The following is a 26,359-nucleotide window of genomic DNA, read 5'->3' as shown; positions in this document are numbered from 1 at the left end:
TATTAAATTTCCTCTTCTCTTAAAATTGTGTCCTGTAAGAGAAAGCAGCGTTCTGAGTGCTTACTTGCTGTAACAGCACAAGTGAGAATTACTCATGAGGCACCAAGTCAATTACAAATAAGCATGTATGCCTGTAAGCAGCAAGCAAGTGTTCCCAACAATTTCAAATCTGGTTTAAAACCAAATATTAACAGCTGCTTTTCATTAAGATTGGTTAGTTTTTCCTAGCCCTCAATAAATAGAAAGCATAAGGCATGTGGAATCCAAATTCTTTAATGAGCTGAAGCTAAGAATCACCATCTGCCATTTACCCCGCGATTTCAACTAGGCCCTTTTCCTTCATCAGTTGCAAAGATCTCACTTCCTCCACATTAATACCAGCGAACTGGCTACGGATCTCGGCTGGTCACGTACGGGGCACAGAGGGAGAGGAAGGCTGTACAGGTGGAGAGCGGGCCTGGCGGCCGGTCTACCGGGAAGAGAGAGCTGCCGCCTGAAGGAGGGCCGTCGGCAGCCCCGGCGGAAGGCCTGGCAGAGCGGGCAGCCGCCGAGCCGGGGCCTGTCAGGGCGGCCAAGCCCCGTCCAGCGCTCGGAGCAGGCCCAGCGGCCGCGCCACTGGCACAGCGACGGCAGCCCCGGCGGTTCCTCGCTCAACGCACTGGTGGCAGTAGAAGGGCGGCGGGGCGGCGACCCCCGCCGGGGCGACGCTACTTGCAGAGCCCCTCCAGCCGCTCCAGGGTGCCCTTCATGTCGCGGATGCGCTTGGCCAGGGCGGGCACGGGCTGCATGGCGCGGTCCAGCTCCTCGCAGCGCGCTACTAGCGCGTACATGGCGCGGATGCTGAGGTCGGCCGCCTCGCCCAGGCTCTCCACGCCGTCGCGGTAGGTCTGGATGCAGCCGACGCTTAGGGCCGTCAAGGCCTGCAACCCGCAGTGCACGTTGCGCAGCAGCTCGTCCACCTGTGCCGCCACCTGCCCGGCCAGGGCCACCACGTCCTGCAGCGCCCCGGGGTCGATGGCGGGGATGGAGCCACCGCCCCCCGCCGCCGCTGGGAGCTCTCCCCGCGGGGCGCCGCTCAGCCGGATCCGCCGCTCCAGGTTGTTGGCTACGAACTGAGTGAGGCGCCCCTCGCGCAGCACCGTCCCCTCCAGCTCCAGGGCGCTCGCCAGAGTCGCCCGCCGCCCCTCCGGCAGCTGCTGCCGCGCCACCGCCGCCGCTCCCCCGCCGCCAGCAGCCAGGCTCAGCGCCTCCAGGCTGCGCTCGTCCCGTCTCTGGCCCGCCGCCCCGCCACCGGGTCTCTCCTCCGCCGCGGCTGGGAGCTCGGCCACCGCGGGCCCGGGCCCCGGCCCCGGAGCCGGCCCCTCCATAGCAGGCGACGCGTGCCTGCTCGCCAGTGCGCCGCCGACCACCAGGGGGCGCACCACTGCCTGTTTACGTCCCCCTCGATTGGCTGCGGGGCGAGTGGGGACATGTCCGGCCCTGTTTTTGTGCCGTCTGATTGGCCGGTGGCGCTCACAAGGAGGACCGCCCGTCCCGTATCTTCGCTTCGCACTGTGGGCCCGTGACTCGGAGACGGGGGCGTGCCCGCTGTTTGTGTCTGCTCCGATTGGGCTGCCTGCGGAAGCGGGCGTGACCCTAAGTGTTTGTGTCGCTTCTGATTGGCAGAGGCGGGGCCAGAGATGCAGCCGTTTCGTCGGGATTGGCGGAGCCAGTGGAGAGGCGTGCCGCTCGCTCTCTCCTCACATAGCGATTGGTGCCGTGTCGGAAAGGGGTGTGCCCACTCGGGTAACAACACCGGGGCGCTGGTAGGTGCTCTTTTCACTCCCCCGCCATGTTCTCCTAGCGGCGGATCCAATTGCGCCACCATCTCAGCCCACAAAGCCCGGGCAGATACTCCCCAGCGACCCGACCCTCTCATTCCCTCCTGGGCTCGACCCCTCTTCCCGGTACAGCTCTGGGTACCCACGTCCGACCATGGTCACCACCACGGCGCCGCCGCCCTTCCTGGCTCGGATCTCGGCAGGCACCGAAGACCCCAGGCGGCTGCCCTCCGCTCTTATCCAGCGCCTCAGGCGAGGGGACAGCAACTGTGAGAACCAGCCTAGCTGCTGCCTGGCGGGCCCGGGGGGCAGCGCACGGCCCGCGCTGAGGAGAGTCCGGCGGAGGAAGGGAAAGATCCGGCCCAGCCCCGCGGGGCTCCTGCCAAGCCGCTACCAACAGTACCAACAGCATCGCGCCGGCCTGGGGAGAAAAACCCCGCTGGGCATGCACGGCCCGGACGAATTTAGCGCTCCCCCTGCGTCAGCGGTTTCCACCGCCCCCGGCGCGGTAACAGCCCCCGCAGAGGAGCCCCCCGCGCCCACCCCTTCGAGACCCGCGCCCAGCAAACCCCTCAGGAAGGAGGTAAACACGGGGCTCCGCTACTTCTGATCACTTCTTCTGCCCTTTTTTTCCCCCCTTCTCTTCTCCCGCACTCCGGGAGGCCGCTCTCCTCCCCGCCGGAGGGGGGTCGGCGGGCGGCTCGGCCCCTATCTGCCTGTGAAGGGACGGGGAAGGGAGGGGACAGAGACTTTCCGTTACGCCCGCTCGGACGGAGCCCGGAGGTGGGAGAGTGAGGAACCGCGGCCGGCGATTGGCTGGTCGGCGCCACCAATCGGCGGCCGGCGTTGCGCCCAGCAACAGCCGGATTTAGCCTGCTGGCCTCGCGCCCGCGGCCCCTTGAGCGCGCAGGGCGGGACGTGCGCGGGGCGCAGCGCCCCATGGTGGCAGGGGAGGGAAGGCAGGCGGTGAGCTGTTGACGCCGGCGGACGGGGCTGTGGTGTCGGCCCGGCTGCTGGCTGGCGCTGACACGGCCGCCTACGTGATAACGGAGGAGTTGTGCAAGGCGTGGTGCGGGGAGAGGCTCCTTGTTCTCCTCCGCCTCCCTGCGTGAAGCGTCCCCCAGAGTCGCCGGTGCTTGCAGATGCCCCGGCGGCGGTGCTTTGTGTGGGGAGGTACCGCTTGAGGAGAGGGGTGGCACGTTGACGCGAGTTCTTTGTCTCCGCAGTTCTTAAAGAACAAGATGGGAAAGACTGAGAAGGCTGCCGTCCCCTACAGCCAGCCTGTTCACAGTTTACATCTGTGTGAACAACCAAAGATTAACAGGCAAAAGAGTAAATGTAACATGCCGCTGACAAAGATCACCTCGGCAAAAAAGATAGAGAACTTTTGGCAAGATTCTGTGTCGCCGGAAGTGATTCAGAAGCAGGAGAAAAAGCCACTTAAAAACACAGAGAACTTCAGAAATGCCAAGTCCAAGAAAACAATCACCGTAGCGGAAGCGAGCCAAAAAGAAAGTTACGCTGGGGCAAAATTCAGTGACCCGCCATCTCCCAGTGTCCTTCCGAAGCCTCCCAGCCACTGGGTGGGTGGCACAGCTGAACTGTCCGACCAAAACCGGGAGTTGATGGCAGTCCACTTGAAAACTCTCCTGAAAGTTCAAGCCTAGTTTCCAAGTCCTCTTTGAGTCATTGGCAAAGAGAAAACTCCATCTAGGAAACTTTAACATGCCTTGTTGCAACTAAATTTGCAAAAGATTGTCAAGTCTTATAATCGCATTTAAAAAATTCCTTGTATTATATTTTTTATGGTTGTGTAAATAGTGTACATCATGTATTATGTGTATATTCTTGTTCATACTTTGAGAGGTACATTTTAGTTTTGTTATGAAAGGATGTATTTTGCACTGCCTGAATGGTAGATGTCTTGTATATAAAATATGGACAATTTTAAGTGTGTACTTGACACATGAAGACTTGACTTGATTTGCACAAGGTAACAAAAATTTTGGAAGGAGAGTACAGCTTTCTGATTTTAAGGTTCCAGATCAAATGTGAATGCTCATGCACTACTGACAATAGTTTTACATGCTGTGTCCCAATCGATACCCAAACATGGAATTCTCATACAAATGTGAAGTTTTGCTCTTTGTTCTGGAAATGGTATCTGGAATTTCTGTTCATCTGTTTGTTTTTGAAATTAACTGGAATTTGATCAAAATTCCAACCCATAAATTCGAGCACTGCTGATTCCTTTAAAGAAGAAAAAAAAAAAAAAAAAAAAAAAAGAAATACCCCACACCAACACAACAACAGAAAATAGCAGAGCTTTCTGCCAAAAATCCAATTGGTTACTAAAAAAATCAAATAAAACAATTTGGCCTCCCCTTAAGCATGTCTCTTTCTTTGTGTGTGTGTGTGTGTGTGTGTGTGTGTGTTAATTTAAGTATGTGAATTTAAAGTACTTGGTTGTCTTCTAGTGAACAGTAGGAACATTTTGTCCTTCTCAGCTTTTAGCTGTGGAATTAATTAAGAACTTTGGTAGCTCAATAAGAATTCCTTGTCTTAAAAAATGTTTTGTGATATGTAATTTTAGCTTCCTTATCCTTTTGGTTCGTGAGAATTCAGATTTTAAGAAAGTTGGGCAGTTGCGCATTCAGATTCATGCCGCAGTGCTCCTAACTATTTTCATAGTGGTTATGAAACTAGTTCATACTGAAAAGTAGCACAGAAGGTGTGCATGGGGCAAGTTCCACTTCATAACTTTCACCAAACCTGTCTCTTGCTGATGACTATGCTGGAAATTTCATTCATCTCATCTGAAATACTTACAGAATTGGACTGTGGATTAGCCTGATGTGCATGTTGAGGAGAGAACACAGACTTGCAGGTACTCCACTAATCAGTCTTCAAATAAGATTAATAAAGCAGGAAATAATGTGGATTTTACATAAGATAAAGTGTTCTCTGAGCCGTAGTATTCTAGAAATGATACGTAGGAAGACAATGCCAGCAGCCAGGTTGCAGCTGAGGTGGTTCCTTACCATAAGTGGTGTTTTCAGGGGTTTAGAAAGAACAATGTTGGTCATGTTCATGCCATGTGCGCTACTGCTTCTGATACATTGCAACCCTTTGTTGGTTAAAAACTAAGGAACAATTTCTTTGCTTTGTTCATAGGAATTAATGATAGAGGTGCAAAATTCTTCATTATAATGGCTTTAGGCTGTTTAACTATGTATGTTCTAAACTAAGAATCCATACACAATTTTTGGTCCATCCCAAAGACTTCTAGGTTCACTGTTGCAGAACAGGCCTGTATTCCTTGATTAATGCTGGTGCTTGCTCAAGGTAAATCCATGGTTTCAACAGCCCAGTTTGCTGCCTAGTCTGAATACTCTATAATGTAGCATGACATCCTAGCATGTCTTCTAAGAATTATTAAACCCCCTCCCTTTTAATAGTATTGGGGCATGAAAAAATTCCAGTGGGATCTCGGGATGACTCAAGTTCCAGTTCACTAAAGCTGGCAATATGCTGTATTGATCTGCTGTTGTGCCTTTTTTTTTTTTTCTTTCTTCCTCCTGAATGTCATCAGGCACGAAAGAAAATGCCTTTAGCAATTCTTTGTAGCTTTAGGTAATGGTTACTTTTGTCAGTTGAACTTCTGAACTTGAATCTTTATAACTAGCTTGACAAGAGTTAGTTCCCATCAGCCATGTAGGTTGGCATTATTTAAAAGGCAGTATCGTTTTTTCCCATGATTATCATCTCTCTAATCATCAGCCTCTTCCATGCCCCTTAGAGCTGACATCAAATTATGTAGTTTGAATGTTAACTCTGATGCTACAGAGTAACATACGTCTTTGTTTCTACTCTGATTTGCTGACACATCCCTGGGGGTTGCAGAATTTGTTAAATACATGTGCCAATAGTTCTCAGCTTCTCAGTCAATTCTTTTAAAGCTGCTTAGATGAGACTTCTGAAGTCTTGAAAATCTTAAAAACTTCCCATACCTTCTTGGACCATAAAGGTTTTCAGGGTAAGATAACAATGCTTCATTGGCCTTCCCAAAGGGTGCAGAATTCCCCCTTACTTAACTTACTTCTGGGCCAGTATCACTGGTCCTGTGGAGACTTGGCCAAAGTGGTGGAACACTTAACATTTCCATCTTCTTGAGATTCTTGCGTTGAGTCCCTTCCTGGCCAATGGGCTGGTGTATACAACTAGGCCTATGTGCTATGTACACTTCAGCAAGATTGCCTGGAAAGTCAAAGCAGTGTCATCTCTTAGGACTGTATTCCGAATCTAATTTGTCACTTCCCATATTTTTTACTTACATTCACTTTCAATATTTCCTCCACTTAGACCAATTTCTCCTCCCAGTTCCCTGAAGGCAAGGCATTGTGTTACATGAACATAGTGTTGGTTGAGTTTAGAGCCAGTAAATGAAAGAAAAACATGAGTGTCATGTTTGGAGGACTTCTTTGCAATACAGTGTGTAGTCTTCTGAAATGAACAGCCCTTACAGGAGAACATTAACAAGCTTAGTGGATGTGTTATCATAAGCTGGTCATGTGTCTGCTGTACAGGAATTAAATGAATTGCTCATTAAGTCTGACTTCAGTCAGGGTCAGGATACTGAACATACGCATTTTGGTTATAATGAAAATATTTTCTGTTTAAAACCTTCAGCACAATGCTGTGAGAACTGCACAGGAATCAGCTGTGTGAGTTAACTAACAGCTTACTTTTAAATAGTTAAATGTCATGTGGTGATGGTACTGAAAAATGAGCTTTCATGGAGCACAGAAATATCTGTTGTTGGGTTTTCATGCGTGGATGAGTTTCAGCCCATTAGACAGCTTCGTTAATAACGGCTGGCTTGGTGCTCCACTAAAGCTGAAATGCTTCTGCCTCCCAGTGCAGCAGGCGCTAGAAATCGTACGTGCATTTGAGCTCCGTTACACCAGAATCTCGTGAGAGATGCTGCTAAATTCTTGACTAGTCTGTGTATGAGGTGGTGAATTTTTCCAAAAATGGATTTTTTTCATCTGATTAATATTTTATCTAAATGGTGTCATTTTAAGCAGTTGTCGTTATTTTCAGGGGGTACTGTTTAAGCTTTTACATTGTAAAGCATTTGATACCTGCCACACTTTGGGATATTTTTGTTTCCTGCTTTACCCAGTCTTAAGATCAAATATGAAGCCTAGAGATTATATGAATCCTAAAGATTATAGATTGGTTTTCATTGTAGTTTTAGAAATAAGTTTACCTTTATTTCTGCGTAGAAAGTCTTACCACTTCGTCATGCAGTTAAACACATTGCTTATTTTCTTCCACAACTTCTTGTACTCTTTGAATGTTGATTTCAAAATGCATTCTTTAGATTTTTTTTTCATATCATATGTCTGTCTGAACTGTTTAAGAGGAATTATGTCCTGTTGTAATTTCTAAGACGTTTTTATGTTATGAATAGGCTTGTCGTTATCCTAAAGAGGCTAGGAAGTACGCAAGTAAAAGGTGAAGATTGTAAAATGTTAACATTTACTGTGAAAACCTGCTGATACCTTGCAGAACAGGAACCACAGTGTGAAATATTTTTGGTAGCAGGAAATACTTAGCTGCTGATTCAATAGAAAAGATTAATAAAGGGAACATCCATCAATTAGGGAGAAATAAATTATCCAATAAAAAGACCTAAATACTGAAGTTGAGCAACAGAATGTTATCAGCAGTGCAGAGAACTTTTTGTTTTGCATTGAGGGTACAGAAGAATATTATTAAAGTGAAGACAGGAAGGCCAAGAATTCAGCTGAATTTGGAAAAAAGCCCTGAGGAATTAATTTGCACAGTGAACACACCCTAGCAGAGGTACTTCTTCACCTGTGTTGAAGCCAGCATTCCTTTCTACCCTTTTTTCCCATGAGGTGATAAAATTCCATTTTTTCAACCCCCAGGAAGCAGGCCTTTAGATGTTACAACATCCTGACTGCATTGGTGCTTCTGTTTAACATTAGTTGAGTGACATTACTACAGGTTACACATACTCAGGCTTGTGTGTGGCAGATGCGGTCACTTAGTCCAGGTAGTTCATAAGCCCTTGTCTTCAGCTCAAGAACCGCACTGATTACGTGTACTTATGTTGTAGGTTGGCACTGGTGAGCAAACTGGCGTGATTTCTGTAATTTATACCTGAAAGGAACTATTTGGGGATCAAGGACTTTTCTTGTATTTATAGGACTTTGCTAAGCCTTTAGTTGTAGCTCAGTATATGGCTGTATGTCTTTCAGGAAGTGATGTAATGTCATGAAGCATAAAGTTTTGAGGCGATGTGATTTCTATGAAAGATGTCATTTACTCCTTTAACGAAGCACTATGCTTTTATCAGGTAGGTCTATGAACCTTAATTTGCAAATATCCTTGTAAGTGGTGATGGCAGTGGCCATCAAAATACAATTTACTTTGTTTTTACTTCCCTGAAACAAGGCTTAGAGCTTCACTCAGTAAAGAGCTTAGTATATAGAGTCAGGCCTTTCTCTTGTTTTTTCTCATCACCTCGTCTTGTGTTCTTTACTGCCTGGTGGCATAGCTGCACGAGAAAAAATAAAGTTAGCCCGTACTTAATATATAGCTTGAAATCTGTAATTTTCTTTTATATATATATAAATATAAATGAGTCTTTTGTAGGTTGCATTCCTAGCATCAGAATATTCAGAACTTGCATGTTGTCATATTTAGAATATCAACAGGTCATTGTAGGAATTAATGGAGTAGTAGATTGATAGACCTTGTCCAAATTTGAGGCATTCTTTTTATGCCAGCACTGAAGAAAGTGCTGATACATTTTTATGTCCTGTACTAGAAGTGATAAGATAAAAATAACTGATAAGACAGGTAGGAAAAAAACTTGAAAAACAAGGTCAACTTGGAGGTAAGAGAGAAGCAGCATAGATGTCACCATTTAATTATGTGGGAAGGAATGAAACTGCAAGAAAAAATTACCTCCCTAAGCATATGATGTTGCAAATTTAGGTAATTTTAATGACTAGATGAAATGCAATTTGCTACCAGTTCTTGAATGAGACCATCTGAGAAAAGACAGAATGAGCTGACAAGTCTTGTCACTGACTTTTTCTCTGTCTGATGAGTACCTATTATTCATTACTAGGAATTGCACCTTGACACAGCATTCCTAATGGCTAGCACTGCTTTAGGTATCACCAAATGCTGTACAAGTGCTTACTGCTGTCAGGTTTCCACAGGTTTTTAGAAGTGGTCAGGTAAAGTATGTACGTGAATGATTGCAGCTTTTATGTTTTACAGCTGGAAAAACAGGCATACAGAAGTGAGATAGCTTGCTTAAGGTCACTCAGCACACTTCACTAACCCGAGAAGCACAGTTTCTGGAAATCCAGCCAGGTTTTCCCTTTGCTAGTAGACATGGTTGCTGTGTGATCTGCAAGTCTTCCTCATCTCAGTGTGTAGTATGTAAAATGGAATTAATATAATGTTTTGCTTTGAAATGTTTGGTATTTGATAGGGCTGGTGAGATAAATCAGGCTGCATTTAGGTTTTGTGTTGTGCACAGTTTTATTCCATACTAGCTTTAGTAATTTGCACATGAAAGATGACTATTACACTTTTGTCCATGCCTGCTTTTGACCCTTTGATACAATATATAACCTATACACACCACTGTCGTTTTCAGTCATCCCCTCTGTCCTCTCCCCACAGGCAAGCAGTGCGGAAGGCTGACAGTGAAGAGTTCTGCTTGTTGGCTGCTGCTTTCAATTGCTGTGCAAACATGCTGCAGCCAGCAGCTGGCCAAGGGGGCCATGCGCATGCGCTGTATCCTCATAGTCCCTTGAATTTACATTTGCGTTATCTTTTGGCTCTAATTAGATCCTGGAAGACAGTCTTTCCCAAGAAAGAGGATCTTCCTATAGCAGGACAGAAGGTGAAGTTTATGAATGTCTCAGTCTCTCTCTACCACCAGGCAGTCCTTCTTAAGCAAATACCCCAAAAGCTTTAACATGGAACCTACAGTTTTCTCCCATTTTTGCTACGGGTAGAATTTCAAATTTATAATAATAGAGATCTTATTCAACAGCAACCATATGACTTTTTGCTGCGAGTTAACTTCCATAATGAGGAAATGGCAACATAGGTGTCGTTACTTTGTCCACACAGGTAACTGCGATCAACTAACTGTGCCCGTGCAGAATTAAATGCCTCCTTTCACAGTATTTCATTTTCACTCCTTATTTTTCAATAATTTTTAGTTCTTTTTTTTTTTTTTTTTCCTGACTACCATGCTGGTTTCGATAAATGTTGAAGCTCTGGAGAGCCGTAGCTGCGTACACAAGAATGAACAAGTAACATACTCACTGAAATTCCTGCCTTTAGGAAGTGTTGGGGTGAAAAGAGGGGCCAGGTGAGAACCCCCAGTTCTGGTGACACACACACACCCCCCCCATCTGGATCACATAGTCACCATCCTCTGTAATCCTGTGAAACGTGCCAGAATCTATGGCAACATCTCGGTGTATTTCAGAGCATTCAGAAAAAGCAGCCTTCCAACAAAAGGGTTTTTTCCCTCCACTGCCCCAAAAGTAGCACCCAGTGGGAAGGCAACCTCCACACCTAAATATCGTTGAGATGAAACAGAAACTTATGTACAGGCAAGACAGCCTGTTTTTATTCCTTCCCCCTGTTGCAACACTGAAGAGTGAACCTGTATTGCTATTACAGCTTGCTATTACTTGCTCTCTTCCAAACTGTTGTATTTTTATACCATTTTTAACACAAACATGCCCTACTTTTCAAATACTGTGGTGACACAATGTGAAAATGTGGGGGAAGGGTAAAAGTAATTTTAATCCAATCTCGCAGTCTCGATCCAAATGCCAGCTTAGTCACATTTTTCTTAGGAAGAGCTTCGCTTACATTTAACATTACTGAGATGGCTGTGTGGGCTGAGCCCTGAGGACCGTGAGGGATGGTGCTTTCCATCTGCACAGATGTAAGATACTGAACAAGGTGAAGGAGCAGAAAACTAATACATGATGACCTAAAGAAGGAACTCTTTGCTCACTTAGAAATCTTTCTCAATATTGTCTTCCTCAGTTCCATCCAGCTTCCTTGACCTCACCTTCTAAGGATCTCTAGGAAGTCTCCACCCTTCTTCAATTTCCTACTCCCAAGTCCCTTTCTTTCCAGAAATGCAAGGAATGTGTTCTACACACCCACTAGTAACCAGAAGCACATTAGGTAATTTTTTGGTTCACTTCCAGAGAGTATTGACACCACACAGACAAAGAAATTATGAGGAAAGAAAACAATTAAGAGAAAAAGTTAAAAAACTACATTACTAGTAATATAAAAGATGAAATGGATCATGTGCGTGTGCGATACAGAGAACACTGGTACATTTGCTTTAACAGATGGAGATACTGTGGAAGGTTTCTCTAAAGCGTGTGCATATAGCTTTAAGAACGCACATGCTATAACTTAAAGGTCCAAGTGAGTGAGTAGCAGGGAAAATCCAGTGCCAGGGCCTCGTAGGGCATAGGCTGAGTTCCCTCTAGTGGCTTGCTTTTGCATTTCGCAAGGGTGGCACACAAAGGACCCATTTTGGGAGCATCACTCCTCATTACAGCCTTTCCCAGAACCCGTGCTTATATAAGGGTCCTGGAGGGTATAATCACAGAGTAATTCCTGGTGAGGTCCTAATGCAAGTTACTTTTAAGTGAGTTATGTAAACTGATTAAATGAATCCTTCCCTATATTTATTTTTCATTAGTTCACATGCAGACAGAACCACCCTTAAAAATTTTCTATCTGCTTTACTCTGCTGCTTCATTGAGTTGACGTCCACTGCTAATACATGTTGTTGCTAATACTTGTGTTAGGCAGAGGCTTTGTGAGATCCTAGTGAGTCAGAATAATCTATGGGATGTTACCAGACAGTTTGGGGGAAAGGCTCTGCAGATGGCAAATACAGCCAGCAGCAGCTTGAGTCTGTATTTGTGTTCAGTGTAATACAATTATTTTAAGTGAACATCAGACTGTAATTTAGTAGGAGAAAATATTGTTGGATTATTGTTGTACTGTTGCATTAGAACACTGAAAAGACAGCAATCAAGAAAAAAATAGAAGAAAAGAAAACAGTTGATGTTTTGGGTTTTCTTCATCTTGTGTTTTACCAAAAAGACAGATGGAAGATTAAGACAAAAGGATTAGTCAGGAAACCTGTTTCTAAAAGAAAACATCCAGTGCACTGTTGGCAGATAGTGTAAAACACAGACTTATGACATATTAATTACTGTGTCCATGGGGTTTTAAAAATACAGAAGAATATAATTCCTACTGTGAACTTATGAACTTCAGAGGAAATTGCAGTAACTAGAAGTCAAACTGTATATTGTTGCTCTCCATCCTGTGTTTTTTATCATGGGATACACAGTGTAGAATACGCCATAAATTGAGCGTCTAAAATTTAGACACCTCTGTCTAACCTCACCCTCAACAGTCACCAAAATTTCCTTAATACTTTCAAGTGAAGAAGAGTCCAATGTTCCTTATTTTCCCCCAGAAATAATTATCCATTTGGTCAAAACCGAGGTGAGGTTAAATATAAAACCTGCTACTGTGACAAATTCTTTCCCGATGTATAGATGTCTGCCTTCTAATGCAACATACTTTCAAAATACAGTTATAATATAATGAAGACACCATTCAGCAATATGTAAAAGCGACGAATTCAGGTACATGCAAGGTTTCATTACAGCAAAATATGACTTTATATGCATAAATACACCTTTTATTTACTTTTTGAAATAGCATTTTTATATGAGACGCCATATGGATACTGTGTTTTACCTGTGTGTCACCTTTCACTGTGCTTAATGCCAGCTTTTTAACAATACCCCGTGAAACTAGCCTGACTGTTCATCTAACCTGGATGGGCTAACTGAAGTTCAGAGCATGGATCAGACTGGCTTTTTGCCAAGTTTGATGTTTTTTTGAATTGCCACAGCTTTTGACAGATTTCTGACAGTTCTGGAGGCACTCGTGACATCACTTCTATGTCACGGGCACTTAAACATCATTTAGGTACAACGGAAACTGAAGTTGTCCTTGTACTCTGATTCCTCACATGAACAGTCTTAACGAAGTTCTTGTAGCATCACTGTGTCGGGCCAAATTTTCTCTTGCCAGCAGACAGACTTAAGTGTAAGTCCAAATTTAGAGCTCTGAGGACATCCCCTTCAAATGAAATACCAAATATCAGTGATTCTTCATTGTATTCATTTAAAGACAGCAAATGGGTTATCGTAAGGTTACTAAGTCTCAAACAACTTTATAATCCGGTATGTTTTATCCTCCTGAGAAATTTAACTATTTGAAATAGGTGTCAGTCATCTTCAAATGCCAGTCAATAACCACTTCCATGACAGAAACGCTGAGAGCTGGAGCATAAGAGAGAATTTTGATGCTGTTACATTTCCTTACATCATGCTTTACTTTGAATATCAGCGTGCTCCTTTGGGGAGATTGGGATGGAGGTCTCAGCGCTAAAGAAGAAAATACTTTGTTCCTGAACTGAAGGACCACTGTTAGGAGCTTGACCCTGGTTTTTCCACATACTTTGATCTTTCCCTTAATGACTCGGACTGTGACTTTGTCTTTGATCACCCTGTTGATCTAAATCTTGGAATTTATCTGGAGTGGAACTGAGACTGGTTGTGAGAGTTTTGTCTAATCTCTGACAGGCAAAACAGACACAGTATTATTACAGCACTTCTTCAGTAAAGCTACAGTGGTTTTAATTGCAGAAATTACTTCTTAGGCATATATCTTTGAGCTATCTTGTTGACTCTGTGGAACAGTGTTCATATTTATCACTTTCCATTTTGAAATCTCTTGACGTTTAAGTTGCTTTGTCTCATATCTATCTACCATACAACACTATTTTTCATATTTAACAATAGCTTCTTTGCATTCAAATTTCTGCAGTCTGACATCTCTGGATTTGTGCTACAAAATCAGTTGTGGTAAGAATAAAAAGTATTGCTGTGACTTGAGTGATATCATCAGTGGAATAAATGTAAAAAAACATGTAAGAGACTGCATTGCCCCTAATTTCTTTCCAGAATAAATTAGGTACCAACATATTTTTGTGAATCAAGGCCTTTGTTCAAAACCTTTTTTACATCCTGCATGCAAATAGAATATTCCTGTATAAGCACAGAACCTGCAGGAGATAAAAGCAAAAGAGATGGATGTATACGTAACAGATGAAAATTTGGAGCCATCTTAGCCATAAAGATAAATAAAGCTTTGTTAATGATTTAATCCCTTACAATGCTGAATGAGATAAATTCTCACTTACTCTGGGACCTCTACCTCATGTCCAGACAGGTCTCCTGCTCTGGTCACTTCACAGACTGTGGGTCTACTGTCCAGACAGAAAAGCTTCTGCAGTGCCTATGAGGGAGCATTTAAAGGGCTCAGAGAGGCATTTCCAAGAGGAAGCAAGTGCAAAAATGCACACCATATGCAGTGAGTTTCAGAAAAATGTCACTATAAGGTCTAAGACCTGACTCTGGACACTGACCATGAGGTAATTCAGGCTGGAAGGGACCTCAGGAGTCCTCCAGTCCATCCTCCTATTCACAGCAGAGTCAGCTACAGGTTACTCAAGGCCAGTTCTGATCATCTGAAATGGAGCCTGGCAGAGGCTTGGATGACTGAGTGCCTTCAACATCTTATCATACAGGATTTTCCCTGTCAGAGAGTCTAAATATAGCTCCATAATGCTAACAGTTTGGGAAAGCGTTGATATCAACCTGTCCCTGTTTTCTGCATGTTGAGTTAAAAGGTCTGAAAGACATAAAATGCTCAAGAATGAGCAGGAGGGTTTAACAAAATCACAACGCATCTGTGTGAAGTGTTTTAATTCTGCAACTGCCATCTCAAAACAAGTTGATATTTAGCCTAGTGTCCCTTGGGAGGATTTGTCCCAGATTGGTGGGAAAGCATATCCTTATACTACACACAGGCAGCCAAGCACATACTCTGTACTCATAATTGGACTGGATGTTTATACAGATTTAGATTGTAAGAATTTGAACAGATGAGAAAAAGCAAGTGATCTATACTGGATAATTGATTTGTTATACTGTTTCACAAACAGGATGCTCAGCAGGCTTAAGATAACTCATTTTGCTTGCCAGGTGGAAACAGCAGTTTTGCATTGACTGTCCATAAAATCAAGTGGATACATGCTGGTACTGAGTTTCACAACCATGTTACACGACAAGCAGAGCTCAGTAAAGTCCCTGACCTGTCCATACACTGTGTCTCACAGTATCACATTTTATCCAAGTTTAATTTTCCTTTATATTTTTGGAAGGGTTTATGTGCTCTTTGTTTAAGGAAAGCTCTGGAAAAGGCCAGATAGGATAGCGAAAATAGGTGGCATTTACAAAACAGCTGGTGAGGAGAGTGAGGATGCTTGATGTTATAGGAATAACACTTTTTAGAGATTTTCCCATCGAAATTGGCAGTAGTACTAATACAAGGTGTATACCTTACAGCAACTGTAAGAGGAGAGTGGAAAAATCTGACAATTACTTTTATGTCTGTGGTGCCGATCGAAAGTACTGGACTGTTTTGGTTTTTTTTCTCTTTGGAGAATGAAGTCATTTTTTCTTAAGCATCTATTAAAAGCAAAAAGTGATACTGTACAATCAATACCCAGGCTGACTCCAGCAAAGATATTGCTTGGGTTGGAGATTTCATTTTGCTCTTTCAAGTCACTCAAACCTTGGACTTTCTGCCAATCTGCAAAGTAATCATGCTAGAGAGGCACCTGCTGCTAGGGAACCCAGATTAATATTACCGGCACATATAGAGTAGGCTACAGAACAGCCAGCACATACTAATGATGCCTGGGCTGTGAAGTCAGCTGGCAGCCTCCAGACTCCCCATTGTCAGCCCCATAGCCACTGCAGCTTCCCGGTACCAGAGCAGGCAATCCTCACCACAGCAACTTTAGCCTCTCTTTCTGTCTTTATTTATTCCAAAGTAGGTCACTCTGTGCCATCTGTTCACACTTAAAAGCCACAGAATTTTCCAGATTCCCTATGGTATCCTGCAGTTTAACATATATTTTTAATGCACTTTTGCTCTACCTAGCTGCTTCGTGTAGTGAGACTACTAATCACCAGAGCTCATTCAATCAAGTAATATTTTTAGCAACTGAGTGCAGGTCTTGGAGTCGTATACAAGACGTGAGCGTAACTGAGTGGGGAGGGAATACAACAAGAAAGGTGCAATGTTTTCACTGATGGTGAATCCTGGGCAACACTGTGTTCAGCAAAGAGGTGATCATGTCTGTCTGCCTACTGCTTCTCCAGCAGCCTTGTTGAAAGGTAAGGAAAGTGATCAGTCCTGGACAGGTATATCATGGGCCTCGTCAGTCTCTGGCTAAATTTACTTCTCTTGGTCTCTAATGTGAGCATAAAGAGTATTTCATGTCCACAGTTGTCTAACTTCCTTGCACAGTGCCCTCAGCTCTTTCCGACATGCCTGTTCAGTGTGGATTACCCACACAATGCAAGGATGATTTTTATTGTATTCTTTTAATAGTGCTCTTGACTTCCAGTGATGACATTCACAGGCAGATTTCTGGAAAGGTGCATCTCCACATGGGTGGATAAGGGATGCATCTCCTGGCATCACACACAAGTCCCAGCAAGTGCCTTTGGTATGTGATAGAGTAAGCAGCATGCTAAGGAGAAGGGAGGTCACATGTGATACATAACATACATAAAACATACTATAGAGCACACAAGTATCTGTTGATGCATGAACATTGTGCGTGAGAATGTAGGAGATGCACTTGTTAATTACAGGAACTGGCCCTGGCCACCTTGCTGCTAACAGGATGCTGTTTGAGGCATAACCATCTTCCAGCTGCTAATGTTGAGCCACTTTTGTCTCATGTTTCATGAAAAGATTTGTGACAGTAGGAGGAGTGTCAAATCTCTAGAAAGTGTGATTGCACAGACCAAACCTGAGATTTAAAATAAACTAAGAGAAGGTAATAAGGTTATGAGGTACTTGAACAAATTGCAACTCAGGGTCTCTATGATGTGCTTAAAACCAAAGTAGCTTAACTCTAGGCGGCAACGAACAGGCTAGGGTAACTAAAGATCAAGCTGTCTTGGACTAGAAACAACCAGAACACATTACCCAGGTTTGCCAGATGTCACTGTGCAACGCATGACTTCACCTCAAAATCATTTTAACCATTAGTTGAAACCAAAATGGATTGGACTAGCTTGTTCAGTAATACAGTTTGACCACAGCTGTTTGTGGTTTTCAGTACTTGTTCACAGGTTTCTGGATATGCTGGATGTCCTAGTTTCCTTAGATTTAAAAAAATAAAAGAACATACTGGTTCCATTTCACAGTGATTACTGTGTTCTGGTATAAACTCAAACAAATCTGCAAATTCACTATACTAGTAAGCCTCTTCTTGTCATCAGGAAACCCAGGAGTACATGTGGTTAAGGCAAATAAACTCTGAGTTTACTTAAGGGTATGATACCACATAAATTAAATAGAGACTAAAAAATCATTGTGTGTTATAATGGCTATTGCCAGCGTGTTATTGCTTTATATATTCCCACTGTGAATAGATAAAATATGGGTTTGCAAATGTTTGCTTTGAAATTAATATCCCAGGCAAATAATCGTTATTAATGAATACCCGTAAGGCTTGTTGTGTTTGTATTTGCACGATTGGTACAAATCTGCTCAGTAATGGGAGCAAAAATAATTACACTTTTTAATGTAATTTCCCTGGGTATTATGGAAAATGTCAACACTTAATACAAGTGTATTTATGATTATGCAATGTATCATACTCCAGATTTTAAAAAATTAATAACAAAAAAGCTTTGGGGGTAAAGAGATTTGCAATTAGACACAGCAAGCTGCTGGTTTACTGTCTCAATAGCTCCTCAGTACCACTAAATCCGTGACAAAGTACTTAATAGTAATTTGTGAGGCCCAACAAAGTAATCCATTTAAGATTCTTGTGGATTGTAAATACATCATAATTTTGCCATCTATCTGAAAAATAGTATACTCATATGGAACAAACTAGAGGCTTTCCCATATTTTTTAATGAGATGAAAATCTCCATCTATAGTTAAATTGAAATCTGACAATAGAAAATGTAATATTGAATTGTTTGAATTGAGTGGTCATCTTCTGTCTGTTTAACCCACAGATAGATACTGTCTACGAACAAAGAGCTGTTACGCTTTACAGATTCAAGGGATTCAAAATAAAGATCTGTAAAAGCTGCAAAATGCTTTCTTTCTCCAAGGGAATAAAAGAGCTGGGGCCTGACTGTGGTTCTGTTTGAATGAATAGCAGAATTAAACTTTATTTGTAACAGCGTAGGATGTCATTGTATATAACTAGTGGCATATATATGTTAGTAAAGGGGCATTTGAAATCAGGAAAGATCAGTTTCGTTTTTCATTATCAGTCTAGTTTTCATTTTTCACTTATATTTACATTGTCATAAATACTGAAAATATTATCAACCACTTTTAAAATTGGCAGAGGACAGGAGCGGTTAAATGAATAGAGATTTGTGTTACACTTTTTTACTTTCTCTTTAGCTCTTTAAAGATTTAACAGGGGGAACACTTGGTCTCATGAATATAGAGATCTATTAACTCTCTTTTACAGGTGTGTGGGGGGGAAGTTAGCAATAATGGGCAAAGAGCCTGCAGTTTTTGAGCAGCCTACACCTGCCTGTTTTCTGTGTCTTTGTCTTCTGTGCTGCCCACAGCACAAGTGGTCTATGAGCAAGCCAGCAAATGCACAGTAGGAAAGCCAGCCATAACTGTTCATGGGCATGCTCCAGTCCTTCCCAAAGGTGAGTTAGCTTATTGCTCAGGCTGTAGAGAGGAGCTGGCATCAATAGAGACTTAAGCTGTTTGCATCTTATGATCACTTTTTCCTTTCACTCTGGGCTATTTGTGTTAATTAAGTGCCCGGTTAAGAAGTCATGCTATGAAATCAATTGCTGAGTTTATCTGACTTTAACTGAGCAAAATCTGCCTTTTAGAGGGGGGAAGGAACTAGACATATAAGACACGACCAAATGTAATATAACAAATAATACAACAATTAAATAAATATAACAAAAAAAGGCTCATAGTGCAGTAATGGAGCTGGTTTAGCATCAAGTGTCTTGATGGGGCATCTATGTGATCAGGCCATTTTCAGCATGAATCTTTTCAAGCTGGGATAACATTATGACCATAATGATGCTACTACTAAAGAAATGATACAAATATAATAATTGACCTATAGTATAATGTGAAATGCATGACCATATTAGAGATTAAAATACACATGTAAATTTAATGGTGTGGAAATAAAAAGGCATAGTTGAGCCAGGATTTCCATATTAGAGGAATGGGAGGGGTTCAAGGCATCGTTCTCCAAGATATGATGTCCTATACTTGATGCTTTTCTTGCATCTAAAGAAGTCTGAGTATCAAAGAGAGAGCAAGCAGGCAGTGAGTTTTGCATGTTAAGAGTTTTGGGTATCAGTAACACCAGCGACTTAATTCTCCGTTTACATTCTGCTGTACAAACTTCCAGGAGGCCCATAATAACTAGTAAGTTTTATATAACTCTTCAGAGAGCCAAACCAAAGAAAGAAATGTGAGTTTATCTAGCCCTGTCTGTTAAACAGCTACTTGCCCTAATTGGCAACGCTTAAATCAGGCAATTTTCAATCTTTTCTTGGAGCTAACTGATGTTTCTTGTTATAATTTTTTTAAAAAATAAGGCAAAAATACAACTGAGCCCTCGTTGTGTTCTTGCAACTTTCAGAGCGCAGATGAAAATCTGCACCAGCCAGAAAAGCACTGTTTTGTTCAAGCAGTCTAAAGCTAGCAAAGCTCGTGCCAGCCTCTGTGGGTAATGGCGCATGAAAGTGATTGTTTTGAAAATAACTGTGTCAGTTTAAAATATTACTGCCCCTCTCCCAGAGGATGCCACCCACATCGTGGAGTCAGCAGACTGAAAACACAGATAATTCTAAGCTGCTTCAGGAGAAAGCCCAGTGTTTAAAGCATAAAATGCCAAGGGGGTCAGGGCAGCTTGAGTTAAGCTCTTGGACTTTACACTGAAACAGCTCAGAGGCACTTAGGTCTCATTCTGCCATGACAACTGGGGCAGGCAACTTTGGCAGGTACAAAGAACTGGGGGCAGTAGTGTCTCAAGTAGCCACAGCTGCCTTCTCAATTAATGTGTCTGAGCAATAAGCACGGCTTTTACCTTGCCCTTTTGGGTTACAGGTTCACAGCGTTTGGACAAATGTTGAGGTCTTAACCACTAAGTCAAATAGCTAACACACAGGTGTCAGGAAAAGCATGAAAAAGGTCCTGAGAAATAAACATTCTGCATGAAGAAACTCAGATTTAATTCCAAGTTTTCTACATGATGTAACCAAATCTAAAGGGAACATTAAGCTCCTATTTTCTGACTCAGTCTGCTCCGGACAACAACAAAATTTTGCCCACACTATGATTAACCGTTAAGTGGTGGGAACAGTATGTCTATAGGGAGAAAGCTTTTGCTTTTCTGAATCCATCCATTCTGCATTTCTTTTCCCTTTATAAGAAATGTACAAGACAGTGGCATCCTTGATCCATTAATGGTTAAAGAAGACAGTGACATAAGCCATTTCTTTTCCTGAAATCTTTACAATTCTTCTGCTCTGTGACAATATTGATATTGTAATCTGACCAAAGAAGCCCTTATCACACTTTCTTTCTAAACATACAATCCACTTCTGTAGCATTGTATCTCTGAATACATACTTCCTAATATAAAGCTATCTGTAAACCAGACTGGACTGCTATTTTAGGCAGGCCAGTATATAGCTCCTACACACAGCAACAGCCCACTTTTGGTTTTAATACTCACTGTGCTATTGTTTTTAAAGCTTTGGATTTTGGCTTGAAATCCAGACCACCATGAGTTTAACAGTAAAACTTCCACGCAGTTCAGCGTGATCCGGATTTCGACATAAATACCTAATGTTGCTAATGTGGGATGTGGTAAACTTGATCATCAAGTTTTTTTATGGCCACAACAGATGTTCCTTCTTTTAGACCAATGGAAAGCTACCAAACCTCATCCACCCTCTAAAACAAAAATACAAGCATTTGTTTACAGCTTGATTCCAGGAATATGAATTGAATCTGTGAAGCTTGTTCTTGTTTACTTACAAATAAATATACGCACAATTCTTGCTTTTCCCAAAGAACCACGATGTTGTCTGAATGGTATTTACCCTATATAGTAACAGTATTTTTAACAGTTTAATATTGCATTATAATTCGTTTAGCACAATCAAAATACCAGCATAGTATTTGTGACCTTGTTTTTAAAAAGTGCATTACTTTTTTTTTTTCTTTCTTTCTTATATCTAGTAGATGAGAACAACGTGGTTTGGGTATATGCTTTGCATCTTGTATACTTATAATTTAGACTGACTATAATACAACATTCTCATAATCATAACCCAGGCACAACCTATAGAAAAGTAAGATACTGAATATAAGTGATTTTTTTTTCCTACTGATATTATTCAATGAATTTTCAAATGGGCATAAAATATTGAAATACTGGTGCCTTCTCCTAAAGCAGGAGAAAAACCATGACAGTGTAATAGCTGAACTGAAGCTTTCTAATATATTGGTATTTTTAATTATTGGATATCTTACTAATGCATGCTTCACAAAACCTCATGGCAGACAAAAAACGATTGAGAGTATATCCTAAAAGTTAGTTTCATTAAGCGATTAAGACACTGGTCACACGAGTGATTCAACCCTCTGATTAACTGAGATGTCTCAACTGGAAAAGAGAACAGGAAGCTGTGAGCAGATAACATAATCCCTAAAAGTAATTTAGCTGCTCCCCATGAGTGGTAAATTTTCCCTGGATGGGCCAGAGCTAAGTTTGTCTCACTTTCAGACGCCTGCATTCCTGAGCACTCCCTGCACCTTCTGCAGCCCTTCAGACAAGCAGCTGGTTTTTTTGCAGGCAGTTGCCATAGTGCAATTTGCTCCATGGCCAAGCCTTGCCGTTCCTGTGCCCATTAATTAGCTAAGGCTCAGCTATGGCTCTGAGACTCAGAATTCTCAGCTGTAATGACAAAGCAGCCTAAGCCAGTCTTAGACTAGAACAACTTTGGCTTTGCCCTTCATGTCACAGTCACCCTGGCCACGTGTTGGCATGTCCTCTGCAGCGTGCTATGCTAACTGCTCTCATCCAACCCCATGCAAAGCCATTTCAGTGATCTGGCAGAAAACTAATTCAGCCAAAAAAGCCCCTTGTTTTCAATTCTCAGATCACAAGCTGCGTCATATGGGGCATTCTTTCCATCACGTGCAGGGGGAATAGAGACTGCACAAAAAGCACAGGAGAGGCAGGAGCAAGAAATACAAAACTCTATAATGAACAGTAGCGCCTCAGGGAACCAGGTACTTAGGAAGAAAAAATGTGTGTGGTGTTTTTCCCCCCTCCTCACTACAACTTAGGGCAGGAGCCAGCTCTTTCTGTGAGTCTAAAAGTTGTTGGGTTTGGTGCATGCTTAGAGAGGTTCCTAAAGCATGCTGGCACTACCTTCAGGAACACCTTGCTTGGTCCAAAGGGCTTCCTAGAAATCCCTGCACAAACAGACCTGAATTATGTGACTCCTTTGCTGAGTATGTGCTCCCACAACTGCTGGGAAATAAAAACTGCATGTACCCACACGGTAGTTGAAAGTTCAGCCCATGTTTTTTGGGTGGGTGGCTTTATTCCACTTGGAAGGATCCAGAGTAGAGGGAAAGAACTGGCCACAACCACAATACTTGCCAGAGTGGGTTACAAGAGTAAAAATAGCTTGTGACAAATATAAGGCATGGGAACATGAACTCTGCTTGGAGTGACCGAGAGTCCTGTAGGGTTTGGGTGTCACTAGGAAAAGGACCTCCCTCATCCTCTGTGGAGGGGGAAAACTTGCAGTTCAGAACAGCAAAGCACCTTCCAGGTGACAGAGGAGTAATGGGGAAAGGATATAGTGGATAAACCACGATTAAAATGAACAAAAAGTGAATTTCTGGTAATTACATAAATACAGGGAAAACACCAGAATTTGTTCTTTTGTTCCTAATGACTTCAGGTATGGATTGGTTAGATAGGCAAGGCCCCTGCTATCTGGCTTGTATCTAAAAACTCCCGGCTGAGCACTTCACACACATTCAAGTTCTGATAAACCATTATTAGTGATATATGCACATTTTAAACAAACACCCTGTTAACAGCAGCTTCAGGGAAAGAAAACAACGTAAAACCAGGCATCTGATCATCAGGATGTCATTATGAAAGTCAGCAAAACCACAGGTGATTACTGCTTGGACTTTTGTGGACAGAACTATGTGCCCACATGCCATGTGGCATATGGAGAGCAAGTCCAACGCTTCACTAGAGAGCTGAACCTTCTGCACTTGGATGGCGCAGAGGCTCAGTCCGCATGCTGTGAATGCAGTGCTGGGGATGGCATCAGCTTTACCGTGCTTAAACGAATCATAGAATTCACTAGGTTTGAAAACACCTTTAAGATAATCAAGTCCAACCATTCCCAGCATTGCCAAGACTGCCACTAAACCATGTCACTGAAGGGCCTCATCTACACGGTCTGCTAACGCTTCCAAGGAAGGTGATTCCAGCATTGCCCTGGGCAGCCTGATCCAATGCCTGACCACCCTCTCTGTTGAGACAAGAAGGCACAAAAGCATCAAATGTACTCAGTTCCAAGTAAGGTTAATGGCTTTGTAATGGCAAATAACTGCGGTGCTTGAAGGGAGTTGACATAGTTTTAGGTCCTTAGGACCTTAGTACGAAAAGTGTAAGAAAAGCAGAATAGAAAAACAGGACCTGGGGATGGGGAGTATCTGGGACTAGCAGATATCCAGGATGGGTGCAGTTAAACTAACTGATAGGTAGAAGGACAGGATGATTGCTATGTTTGTGGTGTTAATGAACCCATTAAGCTGGTGTAAACATCTACTGGGGGCTATCTGGGACTAGCAGATGTCCAGGACGGAAGCAGTTAAACTAACTGGTAAGTAGAAGGACAGGATGATCGTATGTCTGTATGTATGTATGTATGTCTGTATGTATGTCTGTAATGTTAACTAAGTTGGTGGTTCAAAGACTGCCAGAAGTTATGAAGATTGTTGGAAGAAGTAAACGACCCTCAGAGACCACCACCACATTTTTGTATGCATGCAGGAAACTTTCTGGAAAATGATGTAATTCATATGGAGCCTCATGAATATGGGACTATATAAGGATGGCCTTGTCCTGGGTTCAGCAGCAGCATTCAGTTTTTCTTCTTCTTAGTAGCTGGTGCAGTGCTGTGGTTTTGACTTTCGGCCTGGGAATAACACTGATAAAGCCGATGTTTTCAGTTGCTGGTCAGAATGTTTACCCTGACCAAGGACTTTGTGAGTCTCATGCTCTGCCAGGGAGGAGGGGAAGCCAGGAGGAAGCAGGGACAGGACACCTGACCCACACTAGCCAAAGAGGTATTCCATACCATAGCACGTCATGTCTGGGGATGTAGAAATGAGAGTTCCCGGAAGGGCTAGATCACGGCGGGGCGGGGGTGAGGTACCGGTTGGTGAGCGGTTGTATTCTCTTGCCTTGTTATTTCCTTTATTATTATTGGTGGTAGCAGTAGTGACTTGTGTTATACCTTAGTTATTAAACTGTTCTTATCTCAACCTGTGTGAGTTACATTCTTTTGATTCTCCTCCCCATCCCTCCAGAAGCGGAGGGAAGAAAGGTGGGGGGGGCGGGGGGGAGTGGACTGCCTGGTTCTGATTTACGGCCTGGGCTTAAACCACGACAGTTCTTTTTGGCGCCCAACATGGGGCATGAAGGGTTGAGATAACAACAGATCTGACCAAGGCACAATGCTGATTTATTGGCTCTCAAAGTTGTTTCTCTTGATGTCACAGTTTCAGTATGCTGTAGCTTACTTAGAGCCGGTATTTGCTGTGTTAGTGTTTATCAAGTGTGGGCCTTGGGCTAAGGTTCTTGTTTCATTGTATTTTATGGTAATGGCTTGTAATGCGGGCGGGCTCCGGCAGCAGGGCGGGATGGACGTGGCCGTGGACTTGTACCTGGCCGTCCCGCTGCTTTTCACCGTCCTGGCCCTCGTCCTCGCCTCCGTCTTCGTGAGGCTGCGGGGAGCTGAGGGGGAGCGGCCCCGGGAGCCGGCGGCGGCCGAAGCAGCCTGGGAGAGGGGCCCCGGGGACCAAGCGGCGGCGGGAGCGGGGCCGGAGGCCGGGAAGGAGACGGCTGCCGAGGCCGGGAAGGAGGCGGCGGAGGAGCAGTGGGAGGAGGTGGCAGAGGAGCCGAGCCCCGCGGCCGAGCCCAGCCCCGCGGCGGCCGAGAGCATCCCCCAGCAGCAGCCTCCTACTGAGCCCCGTGAGCCTGATCCTCAGGAGGATGCAGGAGACCCCGCAGCGCTTTCCAGCAAGGCAGAGGAGGAAGATCTGGACTACGGAAAAAGAGAAGCTGGTGGTGAGAAAGCCTTCAAGCAGAGCAGCTACAGCCCCAGTGACAAGTACAGCAGCATCATTTGAGAGTTCTGAAGGTTTTGAATGGCCTTTGGGTACCCTTGGGACCTGCCTGCTGATTGTGATGGGGATCACCATGTTGGCACACACACAGAGTGTGTTTTACCCACGACCATTTTGTCTGATCCCGAGAGTTAAGCAGAGTCAGGTTTGGGTCTTGTCTGGGTTTAGACAATACAGGGGGACCGAGAGGTTTTCCCCAAGGCTGGACAGTCGTGAGTGTCATGGTGTGTGGGACAGTATGGGCGAGTATCTAGTCCACTGGGCCTCTGCAGCGCTTTGGAAGCATCGGAGATGGAAGGCAGCTGTGTGGAGTCCCCAGTGACAAGTTGCAGAAACTGCTGAAGGGGAGGCTGAATTATTTGAGCCTGATGGGCCCATGACACTTCAGGCCATCAGGGCAGAGATGCAACATAGAGACAGACTCATGATCGAGGGGTGGACTTAACAATAGACACTATTGCCCAGGTTATTCACGAGTGTGAACACTGCACACAGCCCCTCCTGCTCTGAAAGACTGTTACAAGAGATGGAGCCCAACATCATGGACCGGATGGACTCAGCAGCTTTATAGGGATTGGTCCATGTACTAAGATGAGGGTGATGGTATATTGAAAATGTGGGATCTGAGCATGACGTGAATGGTATGGAATAAGGGGTGGATACTGTCCTGGGTTCAGCAGCAGCAGTCAGTTTTTCTTCTTCTTAGTAGCTGGTGCAGCGCTGTGTTTTTGACTTTTGGCCTGGGAATAATACTGATAAAGCTGATGTTTTCAGTTGCTGTTCAGAATG

At 43.6% G+C, this 26,359-nt stretch overlaps 2 protein-coding genes across 2 annotated transcripts; one reads left to right on the top strand and one right to left on the bottom strand.

Moving 5' to 3' along the window:
- Positions 1 to 257: 257 nt before the first annotated feature.
- On the bottom strand, positions 258 to 1,974 carry BORCS6 (BLOC-1 related complex subunit 6). Its single transcript, XM_080614648.1, is given in 2 exon segments — positions 258 to 1,711; positions 1,714 to 1,974. Coding segments are annotated over 2 exon segments (1,209 nt in total). The 5' UTR covers positions 1,919 to 1,974; the 3' UTR covers positions 258 to 707.
- On the top strand, positions 1,812 to 4,209 carry PNRC1 (proline rich nuclear receptor coactivator 1). Its single transcript, XM_080614649.1, has 2 exons — positions 1,812 to 2,403; positions 3,047 to 4,209. The coding sequence occupies exons 1-2, from the start codon at positions 1,975 to 1,977 to the stop codon at positions 3,485 to 3,487; spliced, it is 870 nt and encodes a 289-aa protein (XP_080470775.1). The 5' UTR covers positions 1,812 to 1,974; the 3' UTR covers positions 3,488 to 4,209.
- The last annotated feature ends 22,150 nt before the right edge of the window (positions 4,210 to 26,359 follow it).

Source organism: Psittacula echo (assembly GCF_963264785.1).
Source record: "Psittacula echo genome assembly, chromosome: 4".
NCBI classification, from domain to species: domain Eukaryota; kingdom Metazoa; phylum Chordata; class Aves; order Psittaciformes; family Psittacidae; genus Psittacula; species Psittacula echo.
This window is presented reverse-complemented; position numbering and strand designations above follow the sequence as displayed.